This window comes from Oncorhynchus tshawytscha, linkage group LG05, assembly GCF_018296145.1.
Source record: "Oncorhynchus tshawytscha isolate Ot180627B linkage group LG05, Otsh_v2.0, whole genome shotgun sequence".
Taxonomy (NCBI): Eukaryota; Metazoa; Chordata; class Actinopteri; order Salmoniformes; family Salmonidae; genus Oncorhynchus; species Oncorhynchus tshawytscha.
In genome coordinates, this window is record NC_056433.1 from 84,962,117 (window position 1) to 84,980,979 (window position 18,863).

Genomic DNA, 18,863 nt, shown 5'->3' on the forward strand with positions numbered 1-18,863 from the left:
TAGTGGTTCAGTGGTTTCTTAGCGCCATCTAGTGGCGCTAAGACTACAGTCAACAAAAGGCCTTTTTAAAATGGAACAGTGAAACCGTTAAAATCTCAGCACACAGAATCAAATCAACTAACCAGGCTATTTACAGAATTCAGATTGATTAAATAAGAGAAGGCTGTCCAAGAAGGCTATTACTTCTATTCATCTGTGACCGTTGAAGGGGTGGGGGTGGGGGGCAGGGGGTTATTTTAGCATTATATAAAACAAAAACAAAGCAGTGTTTGTTTTTTAAAAAAGATTTAAAAAAGCTAAATAGCAAAAACTGGTAGATTAATAGCATTATCATTAAATCACACACAAAAACAAACAATCCATCATTAAAAACTCCAAAGTAAAAAATATATCAGCAACATGAAAAACCCACAGTGGAAACATTAACTTGTGTAGTTTTCCATTCCCCTATTCCCCTTCAGAGAACTCATCAGCTGACATCAATACACTGTAGAGAGAGAGAGACAGTGTTTTTAATTGAGAAGCAGTAATTATCCTATTGGATGAGGTTAATGAACACAACCAACACGCCATGTTGCCTACAGCTAAACTGGTAATTGAGTTTCTATTTCCTGAGACGGCTGCTCTGGCTCTCCTTGTGACTGTTCTACCCCCCCCCTCCTCCCTCCCCTCCCCTCCCCTCCCACACACACACACAAACAAATGGCACTCTATTCCGAATGCAGTGCACTACTTACCCATAGGGCCCTGGTCAAAAGTAGTGAACTATGTAGGGAATAGGGTTCCATAGGGCTCTGGTCTAAAGTAGTGCACTATGTAGGGAATAGGGTGCCATTTGGGATGCAGTCATGTGTTGCTGGCCACACAGTATCAGATTGGTTGGGGCCTCTGTATCAGATTGGTTGGGGCCTCTGTGTTGGACGGGGACTGCTAGATCGTGAAAGGCCTGAGGAGTAGGGACCACTGGCACGTTTCCCAAAGATGGGTGAAGTTATGTAGTCCCCTAGGTACAGATCTAGGATCAGTTTCCCCCTCCTACAATCCAAAACCTTTGGCCTGAGGAGTAGGGACCACTGGCACGTTTCCCAAAGATGGGTGAAGTTAGGTAGTCCCCTAGGTACAGATCTAGGATCAGTTTCCCCCTCCTACAATCCAAAACCTTAACCATTATTGTGGAAAATGCTAAACTGACCCAAGATCAGTATCTAGTGACAAATTCACCTTACATCTATCCCCTGGGGGTGGCACAGACGGTACAAGAGGTGTCACCAATCTCATCTTCAGGAGACCATCTTACACAGATCATACTGATAATATTCGAGGCTATTGTTAATAAGAGTCCTATGGTTGGGTTGGCCTCTTCTATAAACTGTTAAAGGTCAGACTTGTTAAGCTTTATTTCCTATGCCATTGGTGTGAATTTATAGGACGGCTACTGTTTCCATAGTGATTAAATAAGGCTCTTGTTACAGTTGAGGTCACATTTCCAGTGCAGCATCCTCCCTTATTACAGTTGTTGTTCTGTCCCATTTCCAGTGCAGCATCCTCCCTTATTACAGTTGTTGTTCTGTCCCATTTCCAGTGCAGCATCCTCCCTTATTACAGTTGTTGTTCTGTCCCATTTCCAGTGCAGCATCCTCCCTTATTACAGTTGTTGTTCTGTCCCATTTCCAGTGCAGCATCCTCCCTTATTACAGTTGTTGTTCTGTCCCATTTCCAGTGCAGCATCCTCTCTTATTACAGTTGTTGTTCTGTCCCATTTCCAGTGCAGCATCCTCTCTTTAAGCTTATGATTTAGTTATTTGACTGACAGCATCACTTCTACAGCACCACAGAGGAAGAGGCACTGACTGACTGTTATTTACTAGCTAGCTTGCTGTTGGATTTTCTTTAAATCATGATGTAAATCTGTTCAAAACAAGTGGTTTAAAAAAAAAGACAATGCCACTTTTTGACCGGGTCTTTTTTCTGCACCTGGAGAAAGGCTGAAACAACAAGAATGACTTCCAGCTTATAGCATATCCTTGTTGTAAATTCAACAGGAAAGAGTCAACGTAAAAGACAGAAAACATTGAGAAGTATCTCTCAGGTAAGTGAGCTATAAGACAAACATGCATTACATATGTAAACATGATGGAAGGCTAGGATGAACTTCTCCCAACACAATGGTTTTACAGCTCTATCAGATGTATTTTTGTTTTGAACTCTACTGTTTTTATTCATGGGATATTGCTTATCAAACAGGAAAACTTCAACAAAAAGGATGTCTTTAATTAACCGAGTGTTTACACTTAAAAACAGAAGACCAGCGGAGACTGTGAAACAGTTCAGTATTTATTTTAAATGTTTTAGGTTGTTTACAATAAGCAATTGATATGAAAAAAAAATGAAAAAGTGGTATACTGGCAGAACCGATAATTGTGTCAAATGAATGAGCACAACATTCAGAAAAATAAGGGGAAAATGACATGGGATATCAAAAAGTGGCTTAGGAGTCTTGTATAAAGATGCATCCCAAATCGCACCCTATTCCCTATGTAGTGCACTACTTTTTTCTCTTTTTTTTTACCAGGGCCCCATAAGACAGTGGTGAACTGTAGTGCACTAAACAGGGAATAGGGTGTAATTTGGGAAATAAAAATAATGATATGATGACGGCACTATCAAGCCTCTGATGCGTTTTTCTTCTTAGCGTAGCTCGCTACCTAACGAGCGTGACCCTGTTACCAAAAAAATAAATACCATTCTTAGGCATAAACCATGTGACTCGACGGTCCCGATTTGCACCTTCCCCCGCGGGCCAAACCACGTCTGTACATTTGTAAGGTGTATGCAACACGGTGGAAGATATACCGTTGCTTATACCAGACCTTTCTGATCTGCAAACACAAAAAAGGGTTAGGTCCAAGGGAGAGGGGTAGAGCGCCATTTGGGACTGGCTGGGGTAAAAATAATAACAACAACAACAAACAAAAAGTATTATTTCTGGTCAACGTTGATCTCACACACACACACACACACACACACACACACACACACACTGTTGAGTCATAGCGACAAATTGCTGCTGCATTCACACACTAAAACTTTGTGCTAAAGACAAGTTCGTTATCCGGACAACTCCAACAAACCGATGAATGAAACACGTTTGGAATGTTGTGGTGGTTAAAAAAAAAAAAAAAAAAAAAAATGGGAGGAACTTCAGGTCGATAGTACAGAACGGAGATTATTTTATTTAAAAAAATAAATAATAATAAATGTTTTTTTAAAATAAATAAATCAGATAATTTTTTCCTTAGTGGGCTACAAATTAACTAGATGTTAAAAGACACACCGAAAAAAAAAGGTACAATGTTCACAGAAGTCTTACCAAACAATTGGTCCAGTACATCAGATATGTAGTGTGTAAATACACTGTGTACTGTGGTTACATGTGTTTACTCTGTAAACTGCTGACAGTGGATCTAAAATATACAAATCGTGGCCAAAAGTTTTGAGAATGACACAAATATTAATTTCCACAAAGTTTGCTGTTTCAGTTGTCTTTAGATATTTTTGTCAGATGTTACTATGGAATACTGAAGTATAATGACAAGCATTTCGTAAGTGTCAAAGGCTTCTATTGACAATTACATGAAGTTGATGCAAAGAGTCAATATTTGCAGTGTTGACCCTTCTTTTTCAAGACCTCTGCAATCCACCCTGGCATGCTGTCAATTAACTTCTGGGCCACATCCTGACTGATGGCAGCCCATTCTTGCATAATCAATGCTTGGAGTTTGTCAGAATTTGTGGGTTGGTTGTTTGTCCATCTGTCTCTTCAGGATTGACCACAAGTTCTCAATGGGATTAAGGTCTGGGGAGTTTCCTGGCCATGGACCCAAAATATCAATGTTTTGTTCCCCGAGCCACTTAGTTATCACTTTTGCCTTATGGCAAGGTGCTCCATCATGTTGGAAAAGGCATTGTTCATCACCAAACTGTTCCTGGATGGTTGGGAGAAGTTGCTCCTGGAGGATATGTTGGTACCATTCTTTATTCATGGCTGTGTTCTTAGGCAAAATTGTGAGTGAGCCCACTCCCTTGGCTGAGAAGCAACCCCACACATGAATGGTCTCAGGATGCTTTACTGTTGGCATGACACAGTACTGATGATAGCGCTCACCTTGACTTCTCCGGACTAGCTTTTAGCCGGATGCCCCAAACAATCAGAAACAGGATCAGAGAAAATGACTTGACCCAGGTCCTCAGCAGTCCAATCTCTGTACCTTTTGCAGAATATCAGTCTGTTACTGATGTTTTTCCTGGATAGAAGTGGCTTCTTTGCTGCCCTTCTTGACACCAGGCCATTCTCCAAAAGTCTTCGCCTCACTGTGCGTGCAGATGCACTCACACCTGCCTGCTGCCATTCCTGAGCAAGCTCTGTACTGGTGGTGCCCCGATCCCACAGCTGAATCAACTTTAGGAGACGGTCCTGGCGCTTGCTGGACTTTCTTGGGCACCCTGAAGCCTTCTTCACAACAATTGAACCGCTCTCCTTGAAGTTCTTGATGATCCAATAAATGGTTGATTTAGGTGCAATCTTACTGGCAGCAATATCCTTGCCTGTGAGGCCGTTTTTGTACAAAGCAATGATGACGGCATGCGTTTCCATGCAGGTAACCATGGTTGACAGAGGAAGAACAATTCCAAGCACCACCCTCCTTTTGAAGCTTCCAATCCGTTATTCAAACTCAATCAACATGACAGAGTGATCTCCAGCCTTGTCCTCATCAACACTCACACCTGTGTTAATGAGAGAATCACTGACATGATGTCAGCTGGTCCTTTTGTGGCAGGGCTGAAATGCAGTGGAAATGTTTTTGGGGGATTCAGTTCATTTGCATGGCAAAGAGGGACTTTGCAATTAATTGCAATTCATCTGATCACTCTCCTTAACATTCTGGAGTATATGCAAATTGCCATCATACAAACTGAGGCAACAAAATGAAAATTCATGTGTGTCATTCTCAACTTTTGGCCACGACTGTACACACACACACAATGTAGATGAACAGCCCTTAACACACAGTGCTAGCGGCATCATACCGAGCTGAAGCCACTGACAGTGCTAGCAACATCACACCGAGCTGAAGCCACCCGACAGTGCTAGCAACATCACACCGAGCTGAAGCCACCCGGCATCGCTAGCAACATCACACCGAGCTGAAGCCACCCAGCAATCGCTAGCAAAATCACACCGAGCTGAAGCCACCCGGCATCGCTAGCAACATCACACCGAGCTGAAGCCACCCGGCATCACACCGAGCTGAAGCCACCCGGCATCACACCGAGCTGAAGCCCCCGGCATCACACCGAGCTGAAGCCACCCGGCATCACACCGAGCTGAAGCCACCCGGCATCACCCTTTCCTCCTTGTTACATTACCTCCCTTTCACAGCCACCCAGCTTAGGCACGAGCCAGCAAACTGTCCTTCTGGCACGAGCCAGCAAACTGTCCTTCTGGCACGAGCCAGCAAACTGTCCTTCTGGCACGAGCCAGCAAACTGTCCTTCTGGCACGAGCCAGCAAACTGTCCTTCTGGCACGAGCCAGCAAACTGTCCTTCTGGCACGAGCCAGCAAACTGTCCTTCTGGCACGAGCCAGCAAACTGTCCTTCTGGCACGAGCCAGCAAACTGTCCTTCTGGCACGAGCCAGCAAACTGTCCTTCTGGCACGAGCCAGCAAACTGTCCTTCTGGCACGAGCCAGCAAACTGTCCTTCTGGCACGAGCCAGCAAACTGTCCTTCTGACACGAGCCAGCAAACTGTCCTTCTGGCACGAGCCAGCAAACTGTCCTTCTGACACGAGCCAGCAAACTGTCCTTCTGACACTTTGATCTGACGTTTTGTTCAACAGATCAAACGTCCCAATTTCTGACATACTCCTGTTTTCTTTTGAATTGACCTTCTCATATGTTGTTTGTTTTAATTTTTAAAAAACGAAAAGTAAAATATACAAAATCTTTTGCTGGACGTCGTCCGATGTGGTTGTGGGCAGCCATTTTGAGTTGGAGCCTGAAGACCACAAGGCAGGTCCCCAGTGGAGGGGGGGCTTATTGACCTCTGACCTGCGTGTATCTACAGATGTTGGATCTGGCTTCAATAACCTGTAGAAGAAGTGACTAGCTACAGAGAAGTACAGGACACCATGTTGGAACTGGCTTCAATAACCTGTAGAAGTGGCCAGCTACAGAGAAGTACAGGACACCATGTTGGATCTGGCTTCAATAACCTGTAGAAGTGGTACAGTAGGTCCCCATCCACACGTCAGACACAGTTATTGTTATGATGGCATTCTGTAACGTGTGTAACAGGGTGAATAGTGGTCAGGCTCTGCCGTCTGAACTAGCACAGAGAGTAGAGTGTATGACCTCAACATCCCCCTGGCCTGATGTTAACCCAGACCTCATCACCATCCCCCTGGCCTGATGTTAACCCAGAACTCTACATCCCCCTGGCCTGATGTTAACCCAGACCTCATCAACATCCCCCTGGCCTGATGTTAACCCAGACCTCATCAACATCCCCCTGGCCTGATGTTAACCCAGACCTCATCACCATCCCCCTGGCCTGATGTTAACCCAGACCTCATCAACATATCCCCCTGGCCTGATGTTAACCCAGACCTCATCAACATCCCCCTGGCCTGATGTTAACCCAGACCTCATCAACATCCCCCTGGCCTGATGTTAACCCAGACCTCTACATCCCCCTGGCCTGATGTTAACCCAGACCTCTACATCCCCCTGGCCTGATGTTAACCCAGACCTCTACATCCCCCTGGCCTGATGTTAACCCAGACCTCATCACCATCCCCTGGCCTGATGTTAACCCAGACCTCATCAACATCCCCCTGGCCTGATGTTAACCCAGACCTCATCAACATCCCCCCCTGGCCTGATGTTAACCCAGACCTCATCACCATCCACCTGGCCTGATGTTAACCCAGCTCCACCCTAGTTCACTTTGGGGTAGATTTTCTCATAGAAGAAGTTCTGTGCCAGCAGGTAGAGCTCCCCGTCCTTCTCCCGGACGGCGTGGGCTCTGACAAATTGGAACTGCTCCTGGGCAAACTCATAGAACTCGTTCTCCATCTTCCAAACGTCAGACTGCTGCAGCTTGGCGATGGACTCCTTGGTGGGTGGCTTCTTCTCTGTGGTCTTACGCAGGTGGGACTTCTTACCTGGGAGCACACGGGAACAGGAGAGGATCGGTTAGGGACTACAGCAGTTCGTCCTTTAAAAAAAATGCAGCGCAGTACTTATTTATTTTGATTCAAAGCCATGAATGAGTGAGTCACTCAGCTTTATATTAGGTGCCGGCTATATGACTGTGCCATCAACTTGACAATATATAACGATATTTGGAGATTATTCAGATAACAAAATCGCAGACTTGTTTTTTTGAAAAGTAAATAAAAGGCCAAAACATTTGTTTTTAGAGAGAGAGAAACGCTGGGCCAATTGTTCGCCTCCCTATGGGACTCCCAATCACGTTCAGATGTGATAAACAACAACTTAGAACCTAACTTAGAAATAAATTTGACGATAGAATTCTCCCCCTACCCTCCATCTTGGCAAGTCTACTGTCTAGCTACCTGCTAGAACAGTGGGAACCTTTCCCTAGTCAGCCCCATTATTAGTGCAATGCCCCTTAAAGTGTTGCTCTGTGCTGCCCAGTGTGGCAGGGTGGGAGTCCACCCTCCTCGGTCTGTGCATGGCTCTGCGGCCCATTCCATGCCCTCTGCCCTCGTGCCTTGAACCTCGCACGCTTTCAGTGGATACAGCTGGAGAACTGCAAGACAGTCCCATTGTGCGCCACTCCTGAGCCATGACCAATATATATTGTCCTGCTAATAAAAAATAATATTTTGGAGATGATTTCGTTTTCAAACAATGTAAAATGAGCGAGAAAAAGGCCATTCTTGAACATGGGGTGAGATATTGTTACTAATTTGTAAATAAAGCCAGGTTGTTATTTATTTCTGTTTTTAAAGCGAGAAAAACCACAACAAAACCTAGTCATCTCAATGGGTCTCCCAGTTGAGGGTGGCACAGGTATTGAACCAGCATCTGTAGCAACACACTGCTATGCAGTGTCTTAGATCGCTGCAGTGTCTTAGGCGCTGTACAACGTGACTGGTTGGGAGTGGCCTACAGTACTACAGTAAGAGCAAAACAATCCTAACAAAATAAAATTATAAAAACCTTAATTTATTAAGTAATACTGAAGTCGTGCACAATTATCAGTTTCTATTGAGGTTTATGCCACCCATTCATTGTCAGTTAGAGACACAGTAGGACCCAAAAGCATAATCAGTACTCTAACTCCCCCTTGTGGTGGTCTGAAGCAATGAAGTGGTGACACAGGGTACCGTACTAATCCACAAATTACCTCTAAGTACCGCAGCATAATTGCAAAAACTTTGTGTTTGGCCCTGTCCGGGGGTGACCTCGGATGGGGCCACAGTGTCTCCTGACCCCTCCTGTCTCAGCCTCCAGTATTTATGCTGCAGTAGTTTGTGTCGGGGGGGATAGGGTCAGTTTGTTATATCTGGAGTACTTCTCCTGTCCTATTCGGTGTCCTGTGTGAATCTAAGTGTGCGTTCTCTAATTCTCTCCTTCTTTCTCTCTCTCGGAGGACCTGAGCCCTAGGACCATGCCCCAGGACTACCTGACATGATGACTCCTTGCTGTCCACAGTCCACCTGGCCGTGCTGCTGCTCCAGTTTCAACTGTTCTGCCTTATTATTATTATTCGACCATGCTGGTCATTTATGAACATTTGAACATCTTGGCCATGTTGTTAAAATCTCCACCCGGCACAGCCAGAAGAGGACTGGCCACCCCACATAGCCTGGTTCCTCTCTAGGTTTCTTCCTAGGTTTTGGCCTTTCTAGGGAGTTTTTCCTAGCCACCGTGCTTCTACACCTGCATTGCTTGCTGTTTGGGGTTTTAGGCTGGGTTTCTGTACAGCACTTTGAGATATCAGCTGATGTACGAAGGGCTATATAAATACATTTCATTTGATTTGATTTAGTGGAGCAACCACTAAACAGGCTACTCCTTCACTTGGTCTGCCCAAGTGCCCTAAATATAGTAGGTTATTCTGCCCAAGTGTACTAAATGCTGTTACCAGGAAAAGAGCAGAGCAGCAGAGTGGGGCTGCAGACCAGGGTCGGTCAGAAGGACATGGCGCCACAGAGACAAGGCTAGAACACTGACAGGGTTTTATCTGCTGAGGCTAAGTGAGAGGAACTAGGATACATGATGTGCCAGTACGGTACCTGTTTTGTAGAGGCCTGTGGCACCCTTGAAGAAGCGTGGCAGGGCTGCCTCCAGCATCATGATAAAGTCCTCCAGCTCCTCTGTCACCCCGACTAGTAGATATTCATTCAGCAGGTTATACTTGGCCTGATCCAGGGCCCACCTGCTGCCTACATTCCTATAGTACACATACACACAACATACAGTTCACACCATGGTAATTACATATAGAAAACTCATTTAATAAGATATATCTGTGGTTTACACACTGTTTAACGACAACAAATGACTTAGTAATCAGAACACATTGATAACGTAATGATTAAAGTCCCCTTAAAGTCCCCATGACCAAAGTCCCCTAGGCCCCAACCGGTGCAATGGGGATAAGTGGGTCAGCGCTGGCAGCCATGTTGGCTCCCACCCAGCACTGGCAGCCATGTTGGCTCCCACCCAGCGCTGGCAGCCATGTTGGCTCCCACCCAGCGCTGGCAGCCATGTTGGTACCCACCAGCACTCTGAGTAGTGTCCGCAGAAGAACGGGATCTGGAGCCAAAGCTTCTCAGAGGCACAGTCAGAACCACCTGCTGACACACACTCATCAAAGGTCTAAAACACACACACACACCACACACACACACACACACACACACACACACAACCACGTAAGAAATAGAGCTTCATATACACTCACTAGGGCGATAAGACATATTAAAACAACATTGAAAACCAGTATGTTACTGTGTAACTATTTGTAAATGTATACAACAATACCTTTTTGTCACCTTGTTTTCTCCGTCGAAGGCCAGGCCTGTAGTCATCACCAAACCTCAGGAAGTAGTAGTATGATACGAGGCGTTGGATGGGGTCCCGGACCACGTTGATGTAAACAGGTTTACCTCTCACCCCATACCTATCAGAGGGCAAATAGTTAGGAGTATACCTGTACCTAATCACAATAGTTAGGAGAATACCTGTACCTAATCACAATAGTTAGGAGAATACCTGTACCTAATCCCAATAGTTAGGAGAATACCTGTACCTAATCCCAATAGTTAGGAGTATACCTGTACCTAATCCCAATAGTTAGGAGAATACCTGGACCTAATCCCAATAGTTAGGAGAATACCTGTACCTAATCCCAATAGTTAGGAGTATACCTGTACCTAATCCCAATAGTTAGGAGTATACCTGTACCTAATCCCAATAGTTAGGAGAATACCTGTACCTAATCCCAATAGTTAGGAGTATACCTGTACCTAATCCCAATAGTTAGGAGAATACCTGTACCTAATCCCAATAGTTAGGAGTATACCTGTACCTAATCCCACCTGTACCTAATCCCTATACCTGTACCTAATCCCAATAGTTAGGAGAATACCTGTACCTAATAGTTAGGAGAATACCTGTACCTAATCCCAATAGTTAGTACCTAATCCCAATAGAGAATACCTGTACCTAACCTAATCCCAATAGTTAGGAGAATACCTGTACCTAATCACAATAGTTAGAGTATACCTGTACCTAATCACAATAGTTAGGAGAATACCTGGACCTAATCACAATAGTTAGGAGTATACCTGTACCTAATCACAATAGTTAGGAGAATACCTGTACCTAATCACAATAGTTAGGAGAATACCTGTACCTAATCACAATAGTTAGGAGAATACCTGTACCTAATCCCAATAGTTAGGAGAATACCTGTACCTAATCCCAATAGTTAGGAGTATACCTGTACCTAATCCCAATAGTTAGGAGAATACCTGTACCTAATCACAATACTTAGGAGTATACAGTGCATTCGGAAAGTAATAAGATCCCTACACTTTTCCCACATTTTGTTAAGTTACAGCCTTATTCTAAAAATGATTAAATATTTTTTTCCCCCTCATCAATCTACACACAATACTCCATAATGACAAAGCAAATTAAATGTTTGAAAAATGTATTAAAAATAAAAACTGAAATATGACATTTCCATAAGTATTCAGACCCTTTACTCAGTACTTTGTTGAAGCACCTTTGGCAGCGATAAAAGCCTCGAGTCTTCTTTGGTATGACGCTACAAGCTTGGCACACCTGTATTTGGGGAGTTTCTCCCATTCTTCTCTGCAGATCCTCTCAAGCTCTGTCAGGTTGGATGAGGAGTGTCGCTGCACAGCTGTTTTCTCCGGAGATATTCAATCAGGTTCAAGTCCGGGCTCTGACTGGGTCACTCAAGGATATTCAGAGACTTGTCCTTGCCACTCCTGCATCGTCTTGGCTCTGTGCTTAGGGTCGTTGTCCTGTTAGAAGGTGAATCTTCGCCCCCAGTCTGATGTCCTGAGTGCTCTGGAGCAGGTTTTCATCAAGGATCTCTCTGTATTTTACTCCGTTCATCTTTCCCTCGATCCTGACTAGTCTCCCAGTCCCTGTCACTGAAACACATCCCCACAGCATAATGCTGCCACCACCATGCTTCACCGTAGGGATGGTGCCAGGTTTCCTCCAGACGTGACTCTTGGCATTCAGGCCAAAGAGTTCAATCTTGGTTTCATCAGACCAGAGAATCTTGTTTCTCTGGTCTGAGAGTCTTTAGGTGTCTTTTAGCAAACTCCAAGTGGGCTGTCATGCGCTTTTTACTGAGTAGAGGCTTCCATTTGGCCACTCTACCACAAAGGCCTGATTGGTGGAGTGCTGCAGAGATGGTTGTCCTTCTGGAAGGTTCTCCCATCCCCATAGAGGAACTCTGTCAGAGTGACCATCGGGTTCTTGGTCACCTCTCTGATCAAGGCCACTCTGTAAATAAGGTCTGTTTATATTTTATAACTGCAAAACATTCTAAAAACCTGTTTCGCTTTGTCATTGTGGGGTAATGCGTGTCGACGGATGAGGATTTTATTTGATAAATGTTAGAATAAGGCAAACAAAATGTGGAAATGCTTTCCGAATGTGTTGTACCTAATCACAATAGTTAGGACTAAACAGCACAGTTCAAAAGTTTGGGGTTACTTAAAAATGTATTTTTTTTGTCCATTAAAACAACATCAAATTGATCAGAAATACAGTGTAGACATTGTTAATGTTGTAAATTACTATTGTAGCTGGAAACTGCTGATTTTTAGGGAATATCTACATAGGTGTACAGAGGCCCATTATCAGCAACCATCACTCCTGTGTTCCAATGGCACGTTGTGTTAGCTAATCCAAGTTTATTCATTTGATGTTATTTTAACTAGACAAAACACATGCTTTTCGTTCAAAAACAAGGACATTCCTAAGTGACCCCAAACGTTTGAACAGTGGTGTACCTGTCCCTAATCCCAACAGTTAGGGGGAACGCCTAATGGCAACAGTTAGGGGGAACGCCTAATGGCAACAGTTAGGGGAACGCCTAATGGCAACAGTTAGGGGAACGCCTAATGGCAACAGTTAGGGGAACGCCTAATGGCAACAGTTAGGGGAACGCCTAATGGCAACAGTTAGGGGAACGCCTAATGGCAACAGTTAGGGGAACGCCTAATGGCAACAGTTAGGGGAACGCCTAATGGCAACAGTTAGGGGAACGCCTAATGGCAACAGTTAGGGGAACGCCTAATGGCAACAGTTAGGGGAACGCCTAATGGCAACAGTTAGGGGAACGCCTAATGGCAACAGTTAGGGGAACGCCTAATGGCAACAGTTAGGGGAACGCCTAATGGCAACAGTTAGGGGAACGCCTAATGGCAACAGTTAGGGGAACGCCTAATGGCAACAGTTAGGGGAACGCCTAATGGCAACAGTTAGGGGAACGCCTAATGGCAACAGTTAGGGGAACGCCTAATGGCAACAGTTAGGGGAACGCCTAATGGCAACAGTTAGGGGAACGCCTAATGGCAACAGTTAGGGGAACGCCTAATGGCAACAGTTAGGGGGAACGCCTAATGGCAACAGTTAGGGGAACGCCTAATGGCAACAGTTAGGGGAACGCCTAATGGCAACAGTTAGGGGAACGCCTAATGGCAACAGTTAGGGGAACGCCTAATGGCAACAGTTAGGGGAACGCCTAATGGCAACAGTTAGGGGAACGCCTAATGGCAACAGTTAGGGGAACGCCTAATGGCAACAGTTAGTAATGGCAACAGTTAGGGGAACGCCTAATGGCAACAGTTAGGGGGAACGCCTAATGGCAACAGTTAGGGGGAACGCCTAATGGCAACAGTTAGGGGGAACGCCTAATGGCAACAGTTAGGGGGAACGCCTAATGGCAACAGTTAGGGGAACGCCTAATGCATTTCACAAATACAGGACTAGTTCCACTTTCAGCCACAAGGTGGCAGCAGCCGTTTTGAGAAAATGAAGAGCAAAGATGAATCCCACAGTAGGAGAATTATACAAAGCTATGAGAGCAGTAAAAAAAGTCTACATCAGTAAATAAATAAATAAAAGCACCAAGTCAAAGACCTTGTTCCTGTGTCATATAAAAAGTGTTTGTTACTCATCTGGATATCGTTTAAAGTAAAGAATATTGTGGAGAGTTTTACTTGGAGAAGTCGAGGAAAGCCACATGTCCGTGGTAGAACCCAGGCTTCATCGCTCTCCAGGACGTCACATTTCGGACAAAGCGCACCTGGAAGCACAAATCAAGAGTCCTAATCACACAAGCTGATTAGTTTGTGATCCATGTCGTCTATGCATGTCTGACACAGACACGAGGACAAGTACATTAGAGTGGCAGGGTAGCCTAGTGGTTTAGAGCATTGGACTTGTATCTGAAAAGGCTGTACGATTGAATCCCCCCGAGCTGACAAGGTAAAAATCTGTCGTTCTGCCCCCTGAACAAGGCAGTTAACCCACTGTTCCTAGGCCGTCATTGTAAATAAGAATTTGTTTTAACTGACTTGCCTAGTTAAATAAAAAGGTTTAAAAAAAACACAAAAAAACATACAACTTCCTTCCTGTCCCCATTAACATCTTCTTCTTCAAACTGAAATGTTTTGTTAACGTTCCCATATTCCTATTTCTTATTTTGGGGTAACACTCTTATCCAAACAGATAAGTTTAAAAAGAACATCAAAGATCGAATTTATGTGGAGAGATTGGATTTATGTGCAATCCACACTACAGTCCCTTGTGGCTACGAGTTTCTCTCATCTATCTAGGTGACATTTAACAATGCTCAGATTCTCCCCACCCTTGTCGTATCGTCTGCACAGGGAAGAGACCGCTGTGAGAACAGACAGGTTATTACCTTGGCAGAGCAGAGGAGCGGACTGAACTAACATCGTCACGGCTCTAGCCAGAGGCTCCCAGGCATTCCTTCTGCTTGTTCTCCGTGTTCTCAACAGGAGTCACAGTGACAGTCAGGAATACAAATGCACACAGTCAGACTAAACATGTCAGGGCCGTGGAGTCAGGGCCGTGGAGTCAGGGCCGTGGAGTCAGGGCCGTGGAGTCAGGGCCGTGGAGTCAGGGCCGTGGAGTCAGGGCCGTGGAGTCAGGGCCGTGGAGTCAGGGCCGTGGAGTCAGGGCCGTGGAGTCAGGGCCGTGGAGTCAGGGCCGTGGAGTCAGGGCCGTGGAGTCAGGGCCGTGGAGTCAGGGCCGTGGAGGACACAGCCAGACCAGACTAAACGTGGAGTCAGGGCTGTGGAGTCAGGGCTGTGGAGGACACAGCCAGACCAGACTAAACACTGTGGAGGACACAGCCAGACCAGACTAAAACACACTGTGGAGGACACAGCCAGACCAGACTAAACACTGTGGAGAACACAGCCAGGAGGACACAGCCAGACCAGACTAAACACTGAGGACACGGCCAGACCAAAACACGTCAGGGCTGTGGAGAACACAGTCAGACCAGACTAAACAAACACTGTTGAGGACACGGTCAGGACCAGCTGTGGAGACCAGACTAAACACAGCCAGACCAGACTAAACACTGAAAACACGTCAGGGCTGTGTCAGACCAGACTAAACACTGTTGAGGACACGGTCAGACCAGACTAAACACTGTTGAGGACACGGTCAGACCAGCTGTTGAGGACAGACAGACCAGACTAAACAAACACGGCCAGACCAGACTAAACACGTCAGGGCTGTGGAGGACACGGGGCTGTTGAGGACACGGCCAGACCAGACTAAACACTGTTGAGGACACGGTCAGACCAGACTAAACACTGTGGAGGACACGGCCAGACCAGACTAAACACGTCAGGGCTGTGGAGGACAGTCAGACCAGACTAAACACTGTGGAGGACACAGTCAGACTGTTTCTCTGACCAGGTGCTTGATGAGGCAATACAAGGGTCAATAAGTGCCGGAGGTCTAAGGAGACAGATTTGTATTCAGGTTTCCCCAACAAATCCTTAAATTAGTACTGCAGTGGCTCCTAGAAAATTATCTTTTTTAAATGTATACATGCCGAATTCCTTCCAAATCAGGCATCACTCCTACTTAATACCTCCTGTTTCTAAATGCTGGTGGATGCGTCTCGTTGTAGGAGTGTTTATAAAGTGGCAGGTGTCAGCTATGTTCTCACCTGGTCTTGTAAGGACATGACAGGATTGTTCTTGGTGGTGTTGATGTGCAAAACGTGGAAGTGGTTCTTTCCACAAAGGTCGTAGGCGATGTTGGTGAACGACGTGCTCGCCGTCTTGGGCACTCTGTTATATATGATAACCACGTCCTCTGCCTCAGCCAGCGGCGGCGTGTCCCGTACGCCATCTTGGGTGTGGCGCTGCTCCACCTCCCTCACCTCGTGTCTGGCGATGGTACGCTCTTATAGGAGGGAGACAAGAGGAAGGTCAAGGTTCACGCTCAGAAAATATTTATTGTGCCAACATTAGGCAATGGTTGCTAGCAATGATCTGGTTTCACAATAAATAGGGGCTTCTGGGGGAATAAATGATGAAGACAGAGCGTACTGCTGGATAGACTGGAGTGTCACAGTGTACCAGCAGAGGGAGCAGGGGAGGCCTCAGGACGTGGACACAATAGCCTTCCATCTTCTATGACAAATGCCTCCAGATAAGCAGGCTATAGTCAATTATTTGGCCCAGTGTTTTTCACTGAAAGGTGTGACAGAGAGAGGGAATAGAGAGAGAGGGAATAGAGAGAGAGGGGATAGAGGGAATAGAGAGAGAGGGGAGAGAGAGAGGGGAGAGAGAGAGAGAGAGAGAGGATAGATAGAGGATAGAGAGAGAGGGGATGGATAGAGAGAGAGAGGGGATGGATAGAGAGAGAGAGGGGATGGATAGAGAGAGAGAGGGGATGGATAGAGAGAGAGGGGGATGGATAGAGAGAGAGGGGATGGATAGAGAGAGAGAGGATGGATAGAGAGAGAGGAGGATGGATAGAGAGAGGAGAGAGAGGGAGAGGGGATAGAGAGAGAGAGGGGATAGAGAGAGAGAGAGAGAGAGAGAGAGAGAGAGAGAGAGGGGGGCTAGAGAGAGAGAGGGGATGGATAGAGAGGGGATAGAGAGAGAGAGAGGGGGGCTAGAGAGAGAGAGGGGGCTAGAGAGAGAGAGAGAGAGGGGGGCTAGAGAGAGAGAGGGGGCTAGAGAGAGAGAGAGAGAGGGGGCTAGAGAGAGAGGGGGAGGGGATGGAGAGAGAGAGGGGAGGGGAGAGAGGGGGCTAGAGAGAGAGAGAGGGGGCTAGAGAGAGAGAGAGGGGGCTAGAGAGAGAGAGGGGGCTAGAGAGAGAGAGGGGGATAGAGAGATAGAGAGAGGAGGGGGAGAGAGAGAGAGGGGGATAGAGAGAGAGAGGGGGATAGAGAGAGAGAGGGGGATAGAGAGAGAGGGGGATAGAGAGAGAGAGGGGGATAGAGAGAGAGAGGGGGATAGAGAGAGAGAGGGGGATAGAGAGAGAGAGGGGGATAGAGAGAGAGAGGGGGGGATAGAGAGAGAGGGGGGGGATAGAGAGAGAGAGGGGGGGGGAGAGAGAGAGAGAGGGGGATAGAGAGAGAGGGGGATAGAGAGAGGGGGGGGGAGAGAGAGGGGGAGAGAGAGAGGGGGATAGAGAGAGGGGGATAGAGAGGGAGAGGGGGATAGAGAGGGAGGGGGATAGAGAGGGAGAGAGGGGGAGAGAGAGAGAGGGGATAGAGAGGGAGGGGGGGGATAGAGAGGGAGGGGATAGAGAGAGGGGGATAGAGAGGGGGATAGAGAGGGGGATAGATAGAGAGGGGGATAGAGAGAGAGAGGGGGATAGGGGGAGAGAGGGGGATAGAGAGAGGGGGATAGAGAGAGAGGGGGATAGAGAGAGAGGGGGGATAGAGAGGGTGAAGGACAGGCATGTTTTAACAACGACAACAGACGAGACTGATCACACGTTCCGCTGATAGCTAGCCCCTGTACAAACTAAAACGGTGTAATTACACAATGCTGCTAATTGAGCCATCCTTCGTCTACAGTAGATAGATGCCCACTGGTGCATAAAATAACTAGGTTCCATTATCGATCACAGCTTCCCAAGGCACCATGCATCAACCTGGGAGCCGCCTGGATGTGAAGCTAGTCTCTCTGTTAAAAAGCTGTCTAAGACCAAGGACTCCATCATCCTGTAACAGAGGATGTTTCAGTTTACACCACAGCCGTCTGAGACCTGAGGGTCTAAACTATTTCTGTATCACTAGCTGGTCATGGTAGCAAAATCAGTCCGAGGGTAGGAGGGCTGAAAAACTGCTTACATCAAAAATAACTACTCTCTCTCTATCACATTGTAAGATAGATCATCCTGGGTCATGATGCAAGCAGGCAGTCTGAACACACAGCAGAAGGCTCAGAAGTTCAGAAACTGCTACATCAAAAAAGAGCTGCCGCTGTCTAGTCTGTCTGTCCTCCACAGTCCCAAGTCCCCAGGCACCGTTCAGGCTCAACTCAGCTTGTTTGCATACTCACTGATGCACTACTCTCGCAAAACTGCACTACTCTCTCAAAAACAGCACTACACGATGCACTGCACTACTCTCTCCAAACTGCACTACTCTACTCTCCAAACTGCACTACTCTACTCTCCAAACTGCACTACTCTACTCTCCAAACTGCACTACTCTATCAAAAACAGCACTACACGATGCACTGCACTACGCTCTCAAAAACAGCACTACTCTCTCCAAACTGCACTACTCTCTCCAAACTGCACTACTCTCGCAAAACTGCACTACTCTCTCAAAAACAGCACTACACGATGCACTGCACTACTCTCTCCAAACTGCACTACTCTCGTCAAACTGCACTACACATTGCACTACTCTCTCCAAACTGCACTACATTGCACTATTCTCTCCAAACTGCACTACACATTGCACTACTCTCCAAACTGCACTACTCTCTCCAAACAGCACTACTCTCTCCAAACTGCACTACATTGCACTATTCTCTCCAAACTGCACTACACTCTCCAAACTGCACTACATTGCACTATTCTCTCCAAACTGCACTACACTCTCCAAACTGCACTACATTGCACTACTCTCTCCAAACTGCACTACACTCTCCAAACTGCACTACACTCTCCAAACTGCACTACACTCTCCAAACTGCACTACACTCTCCAAACTGCACTACACTCTCCAAACTGCACTACACTCTCCAAACTGCAC

The 18,863-nt window shown here is 46.3% G+C and overlaps 1 protein-coding gene across 1 annotated transcript in view; it reads right to left on the reverse strand.

Annotated features, from left to right (window-relative positions):
- Positions 1 to 4,929: 4,929 nt before the first annotated feature.
- Positions 4,930 to 18,863, reverse strand: part of hs2st1b (heparan sulfate 2-O-sulfotransferase 1b) — a 57,577-nt gene continuing 43,643 nt past the window's right edge. Inside the window, exons 2-7 of the mRNA XM_024422435.2 lie at positions 15,804 to 16,042; positions 13,810 to 13,895; positions 10,079 to 10,217; positions 9,816 to 9,913; positions 9,328 to 9,485; positions 4,930 to 7,224 (exon numbers count right to left, since the gene is read on the reverse strand). Coding sequence (XP_024278203.1) covers positions 6,998 to 7,224; positions 9,328 to 9,485; positions 9,816 to 9,913; positions 10,079 to 10,217; positions 13,810 to 13,895; positions 15,804 to 16,042 — 947 coding nt within the window. The 3' untranslated portion in view covers positions 4,930 to 6,997. The remainder of the gene's footprint in view (positions 7,225 to 9,327; positions 9,486 to 9,815; positions 9,914 to 10,078; positions 10,218 to 13,809; positions 13,896 to 15,803; positions 16,043 to 18,863) is intronic.